We start from the raw sequence: 17787 nt of genomic DNA on the forward strand, positions 1-17787 counted from the left end.
CATGGATATATTGAAAATGTCTATTCATATGCTATACCTCATATCATACAGCATATGAGATAAATCTTGTATACATTATTTAGATATTCAATAAAACTATTCTTTACTAAACACCATATAAAAATATTGAATATTTCATGAATAAGTTATTGAACTATATCAAATAAATCCTTTTCTAATTAACAAAGATTATCTAATTAACAGTGTCCAAAGAAAATTTCAAAATTTACATGACCATACACTTCCCCTCAAGGGCTCACTCACTAAGTGAGCATGGGAGTGGCAAACCTGAGGTACCTGATACTGAACCATGCCTTACTTCATGTAATATACATCTGTTATATTATCTGTAGACTGGTCCCTTCCCTTCTTTTCTTCTTGCCCCCCCCCCCAATGATATTAAAGTATCCAAGGCCTAGGGGTGAATCCTTTCTATTTTGCTATTTTGTCTTATGCAATGGGAGTGTCTTCTAAGTATTGGCCTCACCTAACAGGCTGAAATTCCAAACCACCTAGCCAATATGGGATGAATAAGGACTGAAACCTCCCAGATATGTGGAAAGGGCCTCTACAACCCTACCGCTTTTTTTTTTCTTGCAGTGAATTCACTCCAAAATGCTAATATGGTTGTACCTTATAATACATTTCATGCTGCATCGGTTGTCGTACAGAATAATCAGAGCCGTGTTCAGGGCTTAGGCAAAGGGTCCTGTCCAGAAGTATATTAGTCTCCAATAAAAGTCAATGATATTATGAATGAGGAATACAGAAGGTATGGGATTAATCTTAGAAGGGAACTTTACATAGGCACATGGAATGTACAGGGTCTACAGACTGGTACTCTTGATACTGTCTGTAAAGAGATGGAGAGGTATAAAATTGAGATCATGGGAATTACAGAGACCAGACAGAATGGAGACGGTCACTTCAAAAGACAGGATGGTAAGCTGACTATTTATTCAGGAGGAGACTCAAAGCATCTTGGGATAGCTGTGATACTGTAGGCAGTTCAGGCAAAAGCTCTTCTTGGTTATAATCCTGTTAAAACAGGATACTTTGTATTACACTTAAGGCTCATTCTATCAATGTGTCAATTGTGGTAGTTTATGCACCCACACAGGTAGGCCTGATGAAGAAAGTGAGGAATTCTATGACAACTTACAGACTGTTTTGGACTGCCCACCATGGAGAGATCTACTTTACATCTTGGGGGACTTTAATGCAAATGTGGGAAAGACTATTAAAGTTAGGCCTGAGTGTGACAGGTTTGGTGTGGGTGAATGTAACACCTATGGTGAAAGACTTGGAATTTTCCCATGTTAACAGATTAGTTATTACTAATACCTGCTTCCAGAAACACCCACAACGGACTTATACTTGGACATCTAACATTGATAGGTAAAGACACCAGACTGATTACATCCTGGCTCTCCAACAATGGAAGACAAGCATTTCTAATGTGCATACCTGTCCTAGAGCAGACTGTGGTACTGACATCAGCTAGCAAGAGCCAAAGTAAGACTAAGACTCTGAAATCTTTCAAGTCAGGCACATCCCACTAGACTGGATGGCAGAGTAATTTCCTAGTGGGCTCACAGAAGAAACATTAACTCAGTTGGATGATCTTTTGGAGACTAGTGAGAACTGACTTGAAATGCTTTGAGAAGGAGTCAAGGTTATAATATATGATACAGACAAGAAGTATCTCAGTCCAATTAGAAGACCAAGAGATCCATGGATATCAGATTCAGCATGGGATCTAATCGAAAGGCAGTCAGAGAAACAAAGAGACACAGGAAACAGAAAACAGAGAAATCAAATGAACCATCAGACAGGATAAGAAAAATTTTTATACTAACAAATGGGAAGAAATAGAGTTCCAGATGAGGATGCACAATTATAAAAGGATGTTTCATTTAGTTTGTCATCTAAAGCAAGTTTCAGCCCAAACTGAATTAACACAATTATAAAAGGATGTGTCATTTAGTTTGTAATCTAAAGCACAAGTTTTAGCCCAAACTGAATGTCATCAAAGACAGGAATGGAGAGGTACTAACAGAAAAGCTGAAAATCAAATAGAAAGAATACTTTCCTTATCCTCCTTATCCTCTCTGTATAGCAGAGAGGATAAGGAAATAATGGAGGAGACCTCTCCAGGGAGATTTTGATTTGGAAGTCCTTATTCATACCACTGCACAAGAAAGAAGATATAAAAGATTGCAAGAACTACAGTACTATTATGTTTAATCTCTCATGCAAGCAAGATTTTATTAAAGATAATTTTAAATAGGATTGAAGCAGAGATGCCTGAGGAACAAGCAGTTTTTATGAAAGGTAAGGTCCTTTCCCTTAGACAGATCATAGAAAAGTATAAAGAATTTAGACTCCCTATGGTAATGTGTTCAGCATGTGAAACTGGGAAGTAATGAAAATAATGGGTTTTCCTCAACATGCTATTAGGTTGATAGCTAACTTGTACAGTAAGCAAGAGTAGGTGCTTATTAATTGATTACACAGTAAGAACAGGTGTTGTATTAATTGATTGGCTTCAGGTTAGAAAGGGAGTTAGGCAAGGATGCCTACTTTCTCCTCCCTGTTTAGTATATATGTCAAGGAAATCATGCGTGTAGTATTAGATGAGCCTAAGACAGGAAAGAACTAAGACAAATTCTTGACAAAGTTAATGAGATTAGTAAGAACAGAGGACTTCAGCTCAATCCTAGCAAGGCAAACATTATGGTTCTGAAACAAGAAAGCACCTGAGAAACAAGTGTACCTTAATGGAAAAAGAACTGAGGATGTCATCAAGTTCAAATACCTTGGATCTATTATTAATGTGAAGAATTGCTGTTCAGAAGACATCAGAAGAAGAAGATTAGAAATGGCTAAAACAACAGTCAGAGATGCGTCTAAAATCCAAAAGGATGGATCTATCTCCACAAGAGCAAAGTTGAGGACTGTAGATGCTGTTTTTTAAACAGCGACTTATAGATTTAAGACTTAGAATCTAAAGAAGTCTGATAGGAAAAGGATAGCTGCTTTTGAGATGTGGTGTTATAGAAGGCTGTTGAGGATATCATATACTGAAAGGTGGACAAATGGACGGGTGCTAGAAAGAATCAGCAGAACTTTAAGGCTCCATAGAGATATTGACAGAAGAAAATTGAAATACTTTGGATTAAAAGAATGGAAGGAGGACTTCTCGAAACAGTAATAGAAGTTTACCTGGAGTGACTGATCTTCAGAGAGTTTAAGGCCTCCAGAAAAAGCATACAACAGCACCACCTGGTGCGGACTGGTGTGGCACATCATCGAGCATCTGAGTGATCATATGGCATCTGTTGATGTCCAATGAATAGATGATGATACACGTCTAAGTACAATGAACACCGTTTATTTCCAAACATATTGCAGGCTACTTTTGCCAAGTTGGTGATATATTTCAAGTCGTAAAATTTCAAAAAATGTTCCGGGAAACAATCAGTATAGAGCTATTTACAAAAGAGATTTAGAAGACTGTTAAATACAAAGATTCAAAAACTATGGATCTCAAACCTAAACATAAAGAATATTACAAACTCCTTAAGAATTACCATTAATGTACCACTCAGCAAAACTGAACTCAACTGACTGAAGTAAAATTTTAATTTTTTATTTTTCTTTACTTGTTTATGAATACTTTGGGAGTCACAAACTACTGTAAAGATGTTGCATAAAATTTATAATATATTTTAAGGGAAGGGATTCTCACCAAAACAAAACTTCAAAGTTATAAATGCATAAAATCTAATTTTAAAAAATTTCAATTATCCAAATATTTCATAAATTCTATATAATAATACCTCTGCAAACACCATAATAATCCACATGAGTGTGCTTATATTTTTTATGATGGCAATCCTCAGCTCCTTCATTACACATACACCTCATCTTATAGAGTTCACAGTCACTGCCCCATGTTTCATTGTGATTACTGCAAACCTGTTAATATTTTTTAAAAAATGGAATAATTTTAAAATATTAATAAAAACCAGATATTCTATAAACAAAAACAAGTAATATCCTTAACATATATATCATTTATGTACTTTTTTTTAATAACAATCCAATCCAAGAAGTGCTGTGAACCATTACACGTTACTATCATAGGCGAGCAAGGCTAAATGATTAGATAACCCAAGAACCTTGCTTTATAGACCAGACAAAATACAGACCAAGATGTCATGGAGCCACTTCAGGCCTCCATTACAATGGTGGTAGTCTCACAACAGGTAAAATCACCTACTATCTCAAGACATTCATTAATATCTCACAATGGGATTCAAACCTACAGCCCATTATTGGAGAGTGAAAGCACCTATCTTCTCATTCAAGTTTGTTTTGTTCGGTCTTACTTCTGATCTAGTAACTGTGTACAGATCAAAAACTGTTCTAGCATAGACTATCATCCCAACATCTCAGGTAGCATTCACTGAAAGCTTCTTGTAAATTCTCTGTTAGGTTCAATTGAAATGAGATTAATTCATAATTCATCCCCCCCCAACACACACACACACCAATAGATGTGTAAGCGTGCGTGCACACACACACACACATGACAACACTCCATTTCAGTTGCACATTTTTACTGACACTTCATTGATACTTTTAATCAAGCAGAACCGGTATTCATATATATGATTCCTTCCAAACCACATACACTGTTTCCCTCCATGGAGCAACTATTTGCAGGTCAACCTTGAAACTTGCAACTATATTTTCTTATTTCATGGTTATTTCCAAAAAATTGTAATCTGTAAATATTCAAAGCCAATATTAGTTGGTTTCTTTCTTCTTCCTCCTGCCAACTTTCTAAAACATTAGAGTATTATTTTTAAACCAGCAACTTTTTTCTGTTTGCATTATCCATAAAAGAAAAGTGACCTAATCTGCATAAAATACAGAGTATTGCCAAGTTGTTCTGGCAAGAACATTATTATGATATGCCAATTATGCTAATTAGAAAGATATACATAAAACCTTTTAATACTAACAAATATTGATGAATAATGCCAATATTATTATTATTACCCTAAGATCCCATGGAGTCAAAGACTCATCTAGGAGGTCCTTTTTGTCATACATACAGCTCATCATACTGAGCCTCAAACCCAGTCAAATCCTCTGCAGACACCACCCTCTCAGGCAAGGGTAGTCCAATCATTCACAGTTCTAAATGCAAATAAACTGCTTCTCATTCCCCTGCTGACACCCTCTTTATACAGCTTCTAGGGATTATCTCTTCTCCCCTGATCTCCCACTGTTTTTTGTAAAACCTCTTCAATATTGATCCTATAACAACCTCTTAATAACTTGTCTCTATCATATCACCCCTCTTCCTCCTATCCACCAGACTCTGCACATTCAATCTTCTCAACCTTTCCTCATATCTGATACTACCTTAGTCAGTCCCCTCTGGAGCCTTTCCAACATCTCTTTGTCCTTTTGAAAACCAGGTGACCAAATCTGCACAATAGTCCATGTGTGACCTAATCAGAGCCTTATACAATGGAGCAAGAATCTCCTTATTTAAAGAAGTCAGTGTCCTCCTCATAATTCCCAGAATTCGTTGTGTGTTGTCCTCACAATTTTGGCAATGTGTCCTCTAAATTTTAGATCCTTATCTACTATCACCCCAAGATTGTCAAATACAAGATCTTTTCATATTTCCTCCACCTCCAATAGTATATCCCCACCAACTGTAAATTCTACATCACATCTTTGTTTCCCAAATTTTAAACCCTTGCATTTTGCAACATTGAACTGACATCCCCATTCCTGTGCCCATTCACTCAATCTATTCAAGTCTTCTTGTAAGGCCACATCTTCTCTACTCTTCATAGTTCATTCCAACTTTGCATCATCTGCAAACAACTGAATATCCCCATCCAAATCTTCACCAATATCATGAACATACAGGTTAAATAGCAATGGCCCTAAAACGGATCCCTGAGGCACACCAGTAGTGACTTTCCTCTTCCGGAATATTGCACTCCCATACACAACTTGCTGATACCTATCAGATAGCCAGTCTCCGATTCAATGCACTAATCTAATATCCAACCCTATCTGCTCTAGTTTGACTATCAACTTATCATGCAGTAATCTATCAAAAGTCTTTGCAAAATCTAAGTATACTACTGTGTATCTCTCTCCTCTGTCCAAGGAAGCCATCACCTTTTTGTAATAAGTAAGTAGATTACTAAAACATGATCTCCCTTTAGTAAATCGATGCTGTCCATCAAAGATAATACCATTGTTGTCAACACATTCTGGATCTTGGTTCTCACCAGCCTCTCCAACACCTTAACCACAACATCTGACACAAATAGGCCTATGATTTGATGCTTAAGTTCTATCATCTCCCTTATGAAGTGTCATAATCTTGCCCTCCTCCATTCCTTTGGAACTTGACCCCAGTGCAAGACTCATATTAAAAAAATACATCAAGGCAGATGTCAACTCCCTGCCATATTCCTTCAAAATACATGGTGATATATTATCAAATCACACAGCTTAATTAACATCAAGATTGCTCAATTCCCCATATACCTCTTGCTCATTTACAGTCAGTCTCTCCTCATCACAAACTGCTCTCAAGCTCTCCATGATGTCACATTCACAAGAACAAAGGACCTTTATGAACTGCTCATTAAGTATCTCCACTATATTTTCTGCAGCAGTTGTTCTCATGCCATTTTCTCCAATCAATGTCATTCTTCCATAATCATTCCCTTTTTTGCTGGCTACATATGGAAAGAACTCCCTGGGATTCTTTTTGGCTTCATTAGCTAACTGCTGCTCATACTTCACTTTTGCTACCCTTACCAACCAAGTCACCCTCCTTGCCTGTTCTTTATAATCCTCATGGAATTATTACCACTCCTCTTATGCTGTCTCCATAATGACTTTTTCATTATGGAGACAGCTTAATCTTTTTATCCATCCATTTCACACCTACCTTATTTAACCTTTTGACCTTTGGAATACATTTAAGACATTGCTTCTACAAGACAATTCTTGAATATCCCCCCCCCCCAAGCTGCTCCTTTTCACCTAACTTCTCATTTCATGCTACACCTGCAAGCTGTCTGCTGAGCTCCTCATAATCACCAGCCTTGTAGTTCCACATATACCCTTTCCTCACAGAGGCCCTCACACTGCTGGCAACCACCGAGGTAATCACTTTGTGGTCAATCTAACCAAGTGGAGAGTGATTTGACACCTTCTTTATAATTGCATTCTCTGATTAGTTGATCAAATCCAAGATCCTCAATCCTCGTATGCCCTCTATTACATATTGTCTGAAGTGGTTGTCCCCTCAAAAACTCATTTTCTTTACTTACAGTTGCTATCTCATCATCCCAGTCTATATTGTCTTAATTAAAATCACCCATAATGATCACTCTTTTCTTATTTGCTTGGCTAATTTGATTATACAGTTCATGGTACCATCCACATTACCAGGTCTATAAGAACACCCGACTAAGTATTTCACACCATATTGCCTCGAAACCACTGGCACTATTTTCCTCTTGCATTTCTACCTTGCATGAACATAACTCTTTCTCTATCATCAATAGTACTCCTCTTCCCTTTCTATCTTCACAAAACACATCATACCCTTCCATCTCCATGCCTGTCAGGATGTCATCCTCATCCAACCATGTCTTACTTATTCCAGCAATTCTTGGATAAACAGACTCAATTAATGCAACCATTTCATTTGCATTGTTTCTTACAATTCTAGCATTTGTATACAAAGAGCAGCTCATTCCTGGATCTATAGCTAGTTCTACCGATACCACTTATTTGATGTGACTATGTGACTACTCCATGCTTAACTCGAGCCTTTCTTTTTCTCCTTATTCATCTTAGAACCTTCTTCAAAACGAACTTGTTTCTCTTGATCCCAGGTCATCCCCTTCCCTTTTTGTCTACACATGCATTCACATCCTCTTGGAGCATCAACCTTTCTCAAGCCGTGTTCTTCTGTCCACTCTGAGCCTCCCCATTTCCCTGTCTGTCTTGCACCTGTTCTCTCATTCTCTATACTCATGTCACTCACTTATTCCATAACCACCTCTTCAATCTCTCCTATCTTACTCTCCCATTCTTCCACATCATTTTCCACTTGATCAGATTCATTCTCTGCACTCACTTCTCTACCTCCCAGCAGCAGTCCCTTCAAGTGACTCAAACCAAAATCATTCAAATGAAGTTCATCACTCTTATACAGTTCACTTCATCCTTCAAACTCATTACACACATTAACAAACTGCACCCCTTTCTCCTCACACATTTCTGCTAACATATCATTCATAATCCTTGCTCTCTGCCTCATCTCACCACTATCAATACCTGGGCCACACACTTATTATCTTTCCTATCACACTATTATTTTTAATCCGTCTCGACAACCTCCTGATATCCAATCTGATATGTTCCTTTTTCTCGGTCAAGTCATTTGTCTCTAATACAACTACCAACTCTTTTGTTTGTTTACCATATCCAATGCCTCAAACACTCTACGTATTCCACCTCCAAGAAAACAAACCTCTTGTCCAGCACATCTCTAATAATTGAATCACCATACAATGCCACTCAAGGGTCTTTTGTTACCTCTTTTATGCCAATATTGTTCATTTTCATCATTTTCACTCTTCTATACATATCTCAAATTCTCTTAACTTCATTCTGCATCCATTTCATCTCTTACCTCATCTTAACCAACTCAACTTTCAAATCTTGCATGACATTTTCACTCTCATTCACTCTCTCAATTTTGTTGCTAGCCATACATGCTTGCTTGCAGTCAATGCTGCTTGTTCCCTTACCTTTAACTGTACTTTGTTTTTTAACTTCTGCTATATTTGTATCGCTTTTGTCCTTCTTACCATCAATTGTTAAGTTTATCAGATTGTTTGTTCTCTTTTTTAAAACTTTTTTACCATTTTTTCATTCCTCTTTTACACCATCCCTCTTTTCTATCAGATGAGCACTAATCCTCCTTGTGGCATTCTCATTACTAGCACTTTCAGTTATCAACAATTGGCATCCATGAAATCCTCATTCAGCTCACACTTTGCACACACACCCTCCTTCAGTCTACTTTAAATATCCATAATTTATCTATATAATCAGATGAATACATATAGCACACCTCACATTTCATGAATCGACTGAAATCGAAATTAAATTCCTGCATGAACAAAGCTACCATCATCTTTCCTTTGCTGGTTACTAAGATCTAATTTAACAAATTAGAGTTTAAAATAAAATCCATAAACAAACTTAAACAAGCCCACACACTAAAAACACTACAAATGCACAACTTTTACAGCACCACTTACTCATAATCACACACTTATTTACAATTAATTGTTCCAAAAAAACTTATCCGAAACAGGAGCCTTCTTTACACACTGCTACTTCTCTCATGACACTCTTTATACATATAGTTGGAATGCTGTTTATATGCAGAAGGATGCCATATTTAACTTTTGATTAGTAATATTGTACATTTTTTGTTAGATTTAATTTATCTAACATATTGATTTTTTGTGCAGTGTTTGTTGGACTTATGTGTTTATAAGCTTATATATTATAATACAACTAATGGTGACAAAATGATCCAGGACAATGGGTCTTCATGAGATGTACTGTATGAATGCATTGCATTTATTATCCAAAGTGAGTGATTTGATTTGCAATTAATAAATGAAGATGATGAGAAATTTTATCAGAAATGTTATGTGAGCAAGTGTAAAAAGCATGTATGTCTAAAGGAAGATAGCAATAATAGGTGTAAAAATGCAAGTGCTAAAGAACCAAGAGAGAGAGAGAGAAATAAGTGAAGAAAAAAGTAAAGAGGATGAGAATAACAAAGCAGCTTTAATGAGTGAAACAAAGCACAGTCTCATAGGATAAAACATGAGTAAGAGCATATCAAGAAAAAAATCATCTGGCAAATGATATGTCAGAAAAGAGAAGCGAATGGAAAGTATAAAATAGCAGGGGAAAATAATAATAATAAAATAATAAGGAAAGAATATTGTATGGCAATTACATCATTAGGAGTATGCTTGATATGTGACTAAATTGTACTTTCCAGGTGCAAAAATTAAGATACTAGTAATGCAATCAAATTTTAAAAAGAAAAGTAGAAATTAATAATTTTAACTGGAATGAATGAATTATTTAAAAGGAGAAAACTATGGCATGTGAGAGAAAAAGTAAGAGAGAAATGTTTTTAAATCTCTTGCTGTGGCATGATAAGAGTGAACTGAGAAGAAGGGAAATGATAGCAAATGAAAAAGATGCATAGATTGTGTAAGAAGAATGGTATAAAAATTTTAGATGTCTAGAGTGAATGGACAAAGGACTTGTATCTATCTGATGGACTGACCTTGAATGGATGTGAAGTTAGATGCCTGCAAAAGTTTTGCTAGGTGAGAGAATAGATGTGCAAAATCAAGGAAAGAAAATGTACTGGGAGGATGTAAATGAGCAAATATCCATGAAACATGAGGTGAATCAGTGAGTATAAGATTTAGAAAAATCATAGAATAGTGACTGCAGTTTCTCAGCTTGAAATAATCCATTCATTAAAAGATTCAAGGGTACTTGTGAGGCCCATGAAGATAACAATGAATGTATACTAATGCCAAAAGTCAGGATTGAGGAGTTTTTAGCACTGGTAAGCTTGATTTAACCAAAAATTATAAGATTAGCAAGATTTGGTTAACAGAAGATGATACTACTACAAGGTTAGAATATATGGGACATTGAATTTTCAGGGAGGATAGAGAAAACAAGACTGAGGGAAGTTTTCTTGATGATAGCAGAAGAAATGTAACCAGCAAAAGCAAAAGATCAGCAGTAAGACAGAGTTGGGGAAGAGAATAAATTTGAAATTATTTGGTATGAAATGAAAGTAGAAATGACAAAATACAGCTAGTTGCCCTAATTCTCCTCATGCTATGAAAAACCTTACTGACTTTGACCTGATAATAACCTCTTACCAGTTTATATGTTTCAAATGTATTCTCAAACTCCTCCTCTCCACCAGACTCTGCAAATTTCATTCCTTCAATCTATCCTCATAATCAATATTGTAAAGACCAGTAAACACAACAGTCAATCAATAGTCTCTAGTCCTTTTCCAATATTACTAAATCCTTTTGAAAACCAGATGGCCAATCTGTAAAAAATAGATCAAAGCCTTAAACAACGAAACAAGAACATCCTTACTTCTACACATCAATGTCCTCTGCATCATTGTCATAATATGCCACGCTGTCCTCATAATTTTTAGAAACATATCTATGAAACTTTAAGTCCTCATCCATCATCAATAAGATATCTCTCATTTCCTCTGCCTCCTCTAAGATCTGCCAATCAATTGCATGTTCTACATTCCATCTGTGCCTCCCAAATTTTAAAACCTTACACTTACAACACCATACTCATTTCCTCAGTCTATTCAAGTCCTTTTGCAAAGCTACAGCATTTGCTCTACTCCTGCCAGTTTTTCCCAACTTTGCATCATCTGCAAACAACTGCTAATTACCATCAAACCTCCTTTCCCTGTATCATTAACATACAAGTTAAACAGCAACAGCCTCCCCCTCCAAATAGACCCTTGGGGCACACTACCTTTTCTGGGATACTTCTCCATACATAACTTGCTGATACCTACCAGAAAACCAATCTACTATATCCTTTTTAATTTAATTATCAACTTGTCATACAGCAATTTATCAAAGGCCTTTGCAAAATCAAAATGTACCTCTGTGTGTGCACCTCACTGGTACAATGCATTGTCATTTTGATAGCGAGTGTGTTGCCTGGCTGGTTGGGTGTTAATTCAAAGGCAGTTTTATCACCTCCCTTATAAAGCAGATTGCTAGAACATGATCTTCCTTTAGTAAATCCATGCTATCCATTAAAGAGAATGTTGCTGTTATCAACCCAATTCTGAATATAAGTCCTAACTAAACGCTAACACTTTAACCACAGCTCCAGACACTGAGATGGGCCTTTAATCTCTCTACCGGCTGAGGTTGATGAAATAGTGAGACCAACTTGCACTTCTTATCCATGTTATTCAATAGGTGTTACAGAATTGTATCCAGATTTATCTGAACGTATACATCCTGGCTGGTTGGGGTGTTAATTCAAAGACTTAGTTTTATCACCTCCCTTATAAAAGGGAACGATTCTGCTCTCTTTCCATTTGCTTTGGAACCTGCCCAAATCTAAGATCCATGTTGAAAAGGTATGTTAATGCTGCTGTTAATATTCTAGAACATTTCCTTAAAACACATGGTAACATATCATTCAAGTCCTACAACCGTATTCACATCCAGTTTACTCATACTTCCTGTTCACTCACTGTCAGTGCCTCCCCCCCTCCTCCTCCCTGTGCATTCAAGTTCTGCATGATGTCACATTCATGAGGATGAAATAACTTTATGAACCTATCATTTAATATCTCAACTATATCATTACACAGTGGCATTCCACCATTTTCACCAATAATCACCATCCTTTCATAATCATTCTTTCTTCTTCTGAAATGTATAGTCAGTAACGACAATTAAGCGAGGTGAAAGAGTGGATGAGATAATTGTGATGGTGGACACAAATGACTTGAGAGAGGCAGTGTGAATTGGAGAGCAAGAGATCTGAGGTTCATGCTTGAGGTTGTACAGAAGAAGACAGAGAGATGGAAGATAGTGAGTGTGTTGCCCAGATATGATAATTCAGAGCTATGGAGAAGAGCACCAATAATAAATAGCATGATAATCAGAACATGTCAAAAAAGAAGTTTGAACTATGTGGCTGCATTGAGGGCATACGAGAGACAGCTTCCATATGAACGAGGAAGGAAGGAAGAACAAGGCATCTGAAGAAAATGTTGTTCTCCAAACAAGTCAGTGTGTCGATGCAGGGAAACTATAATTATCAGGATGGATAGTAACAGGGGTGGCCTCTTGTGGGAATAGTTGCTAAGAAGAAGAGGGAATACATTATGTAATGCTGAATCCAGTGAAATTAGAGGGATAATGATAGTAGAGAAACAGTGACAGTGCCTTGATGATTCTTTATACAAATACTTGGAGTATCCGGAATAAAGGAGATGAATTGGTGGTGTTGATAGCATTAGCCTGTACAAAGATTATTGGAGTCATTGGGACATGGTTGGCAAAAGATGATATACTGACAAAAATAGAAGTAGCAGGGTATAGCATTTTTTGGCAGAATAGGAAGGGAAAATGCAGTACTGGAGTACTACATAAGTGGTGAATTGTGTCCTCTCAGAGTGGAGTATTTGAATAGTAATGGCACTAATGGTTTTGAGAGCATATATATGGTGCAAGGTGAAGGTGGGCAGGACAGGATATTTAGTGGGGTGTTGCTATAAGCCAGGGAGCATAAAGAGTGAAGAGCAGAAGATGTTTAGGCAGTTGAGCTTGGTGAATGCAAAAAGAATGATTGTTATGGGAAATTTTAACTACAGCAGTATAAGTTGGGAAGAGGAAACTGCACGCAATAGTAAGAGAATGGAATTTCTGGAATTCATGAGGGACAAAGCTGATATTTAAGCTGCAGCACATGAGTTTGGATGTAGGTGAGTGAACTGGATTGGGGATTGGCTATCTGATAGGTATCAGAGAGTTGTGTATGAGGGGAGGCTGTATCAAAGAAGCAGAAGGTTACAAGTGGGATTTTAAGCAACATGTAGTAGAAGTAACACAAAGTTTCAAGAGTTTTGGATTTCATCATAGAATCAGAAGATCTGATTATAACTGATGGTATCTCTGTCCTCCTGTTGGAGAGAGTGACTATGTTGTTTTGACTTGGAAGATGAATAGACACACAGGAGTATCAAAGAGAAAGGAATGTATGTGGAATTATAAGGCAGATGATTATAATAATCTTAGAAATCAGTTTGGGGCAGTTCCATGGGCAGAGGAATTGGAAGGGCGAAATATCATCAGTGCATGGGAACTGGTGAAGAAATATTTATTAGCAGCAATGGCAAGTTATATACTGAGAGTGAAAAAGGAACACAATTCAGTGTAAAGTAGATAAACAAACAATATCAAATGGGAACTGCAGATGAAAAGGAGGTTATGGAAGAGATATAAGGAGAGGAGTGGAGAGCAGATGCATGAAGGATATAAGACTCAGGTTAGGAGAGTGAACAGTATGATAAGGAAGGCAAAACTGGAATATGAGAAGAGATTGGCCTTCTTCATCTGTGGTGCATCAATCCAAAGATTGGTTAGTTATAGCAGCACATCATAATATCCTGTCTTGTGACCTCCTTTTTATCTCTTCATAACTTTTAATGCCAGTTAGCATCATTATGTTATTTATATATGAAAATTTTGGTCTGCCTTGTGGCCTCTTTCCTTCTACAGTCCTCTCCATTATTTCTATAATCAGTCCCCCATGCCTCAGATGGTGTCCAATTAGGCTTTTTCTTCTCTTATTGATGTGGTTCATTAGTGACCACTCTTTATGAAGTATATTTAGAACTTCTTCATTACTTTTTCTTTCTGTCCAACTTAATTTTCATCATCTTTCTCCAGCACCAAAGTTAAAATGCCTCCAACTTTTTGATATCTTGTTTTGTTAGCGTCCAGGCCTCACAACCATATAATGAAATGCTCTATATGTATGTTTTCACTAGCCTTTTTTTGAACTGGGTGCTAAGTCTTTTACTGGTAAAAATGTTTCTTCTGTTGTGTAATGCTTTTTTGGCTAAGATTATTCGTGCTTTAATATCTGATTGGTTTCTTCCATCTTCTGTGATAAGACTTCCAAGATATTTGATAAAAGAGGATACCTGTTGTATTAGGTTACTATTTATTTCCAGGTTTATTTTCATTGGATTTGCTTTACTTGTAATTAATAGTTTTGTTTTCTTATAATTAATTTTTAGGCTGTACTGTGGGAAAATTTCTTCCATCTTTGTCAGAATGGATTTCAGTTTGTTTTCATTATCAGCTATAACTGCTATATCATCCACAAACTGTAGCCAGTTAATATCAATTCCATTTATCTTAATTCCTGTTTCTATTAGTTCTCTCAATTTATTTATTGCATCTTCAATTTAGAGATTAAACAATATGGGTGAAAGAGAGCACCCCTGTCTTACACCTGTACGTATTCTTGTTATTGTGGTTTTTTGTTTTATTGCTGGCTGTTTCTATTGGACTTCTTGGTGCTTGTAAAGATTGGCCTTGAGATCCAAAAAAAACCCTAAGGAATTCTTTCATTATGCAGCCAATAGGAGGAGGAATGATTGTGGAAGAATGACATTACTGGAAAAAAATGAGAGCACAGTGACTGATGCAAAGGGTAGTGGAGTTGTTTAGTGAACACTCTGTTGGGGTATTTCATCCTAGAGAAGTAGGTTTAAATCCTAGAGGGATGGGGCAAGTTCAAGGTTTAGAAGTGTAAAAAGAGATCATGTTTCAAATACTGAGTACTCTAGATGTCAATAAAGTGATGACACTGGATGAGATTTTGCCCTGGGTTTTGAGAGAATGTACTAAAGACTTGATAGCTCGACTGACCTGGCTTTCAGTGACAGTCTGGCAAGGGGAAAGATGCCCAAGCAGTGGAAGGAGGGTAAGATAGTGTCATTGTATAAGGGAGGTAGCAGAATGGAAGTGTCAAACTGGTGGTCAAACTATGGACCACCAGTTTGTATTTCATCAGTAGTTGTTAAGATTTCGGAGAAATGAGTGGTCATTGACAGTATTGGGTAGGTGAGGGTAATGTTTTCTGTGAGAGTCAGTGTGGATTTGTTAAGAGACAGTTTATAATAAAATTGCCTTTTATAATAAAATAACAAGAGCAGTTGATGAGGGAAAGGCATATTCTGCCATTTTTTGGATTTTACAAAGGCATTTTATAGAGTGCCACATGATAAGCTGATATTTAAGTTGCAGCACATGGGTTTGGATGTCAGGTTAGTGAATTGGATTGGCTGTCTGATAGGTATCAGAGAGTTGTGTATGTGTATGGGGCTGTATCAAAGAAGTAGGTTACAAGTGGGGTCCCACTGAGATTAATACTGGAACCTGTATAACCTGTATTGTTTAACCTTTATATCAAAGACAGTGTCAATGTATTGTGGGGGAAGGGGAGGTATTCAGTTGTTTGCAGATGATGTGAAGCTGGGAAGGGTTATTAGTAATAGTGCAGATGTAATTGACCTTCAAGACTTGAATAAAATGGACAGATGGGCAAACGAATGGGGGTTCAGTTTAATTGAGCTAAATGTAAAGTCTTGAAGTTGGGGATACATCGATGGGAAGAACTTCCTTCCTGTTGGAGGAACTGTACTGGAAGAAGTGGGAGAGACAATAGATCTGGGGCTGATGTTTAATAGAAACCTGAAATTCAGGGAACATATTGCAAATGTGGAAGATAATCCAGAACTGCTGCAATTCTGAGGAAGACACAGACCAGAAGAGATAAAAGAGTTGTCATTTCATTATTTAAAGCCTTGATCAGACCACATCAAAACTGATCCCTATGATATGAAAGAGGTAAATTAACCTTGGAAAGAGTGCGGAGGCAGATAACAAAGATGATATCACAACTGTACAATGTTATTTATGAGGATAGACTAAGGGAATGTGGATTGTAAAGTTTGGTAGATAGAAGGAAAGGTGATATGATTGAGACATTTAAACTACCGAGAGGCAGTTACAGGGTTGAGACTGGGAAGTTCTTACGTCAAGAAATTGGCTCTTATGTGGAACAAGAGGAAGGAGCGAGAGCAAGGGGCCATCCCTGGAAGTTGCAAAAGGAAGTCATGAGCAAGAAGGTGAGGACTGGTTTCTTTGTATGGAGGATAAATGAACTGTGGAATGCATTGCCTGATAAAGTGATGAGAGCACAGATTGTGAATAAGTTCAAGGAGTGGTATGAGACAGACTTTTCATTTTCTAGGATAGGCCTCCCACAATGAGTCGTGTGACTCAATGGTGGTCTTGAATCATAATAATAACAAATAATAATGTATCAAAAGAAATCTCTGAGATGTCTTTTGGCCACATTTCTCATACTGCACTTCTGCTATCTTTACAAAGGAAGTCACCTTTTTTTTTATTTTCTTTTTTTTGGCCTGCTCTTTGTACTACTTGTGCAATTGATTATTGCCATTCATCTTGTGCTGCTTCCATCATGCCTTTTTCTTCCAGATTGCATGCCAACTCTACAGTCATCCATTTTACTCCTAGCTTATAAGCTTCTGATCTTTGAAATGTGTTCAGACATTGCCTCTACTAAATAGTTCCTGAGTGAGGAATTGGATGAGCAGGAGATCAGTGCTGAGGGCCCAAGCAGCACTGATCTCCTGCTCATCCAATTCCTCCTTCCAATAGATAGCTACAAGCTATCTCCTGAGTTTGTCATAATCACCAGCCTTATAGTTTCACATATATCCCTTTCTCACAAAAGTTCACATATGGCTGGCCTCCACTCAAGTGATCACCTCATGGTCATTTTTACCAACCACAGAAAGATTTGATGCCTCATTTATAATAATATCTTTTGATGAGATGATCAAATCCAAGATCTTGTGACATACTGCCTAAGGTAGCTGTCTCTTAAAACTCCAGAAAATTATTCTCTTTGCCCCTGATTGACGTCTCTTCATTCCAATCCATAAAACCATAAATAAAGTTACCCAAAATGATCACCCTTTTCTTATCTGCC

General features: G+C 37.0%; 1 protein-coding gene across 2 annotated transcripts in view; it reads right to left on the reverse strand.

Annotated features, from left to right (window-relative positions):
- The window catches only part of LOC150096360 (SPARC-like), a 150048-nt gene that overhangs the window by 34392 nt on the left and 97869 nt on the right, over positions 1-17787 (reverse strand). For both annotated transcript variants that reach the window (XM_090409146.1, XM_090409147.1), the window contains exon 5: positions 3843-3981. In XM_090409146.1, coding sequence (XP_090265272.1) covers positions 3843-3981 — 139 coding nt within the window. The remainder of the gene's footprint in view (positions 1-3842; positions 3982-17787) is intronic.

This window comes from Typopeltis vanoorti, chromosome 19 (assembly GCF_054136105.1).
Source record: "Typopeltis vanoorti isolate ZY-2024b chromosome 19, IOZ_Tvanoo_1.0, whole genome shotgun sequence".
Classification (NCBI taxonomy): domain Eukaryota; kingdom Metazoa; phylum Arthropoda; class Arachnida; order Uropygi; family Thelyphonidae; genus Typopeltis; species Typopeltis vanoorti.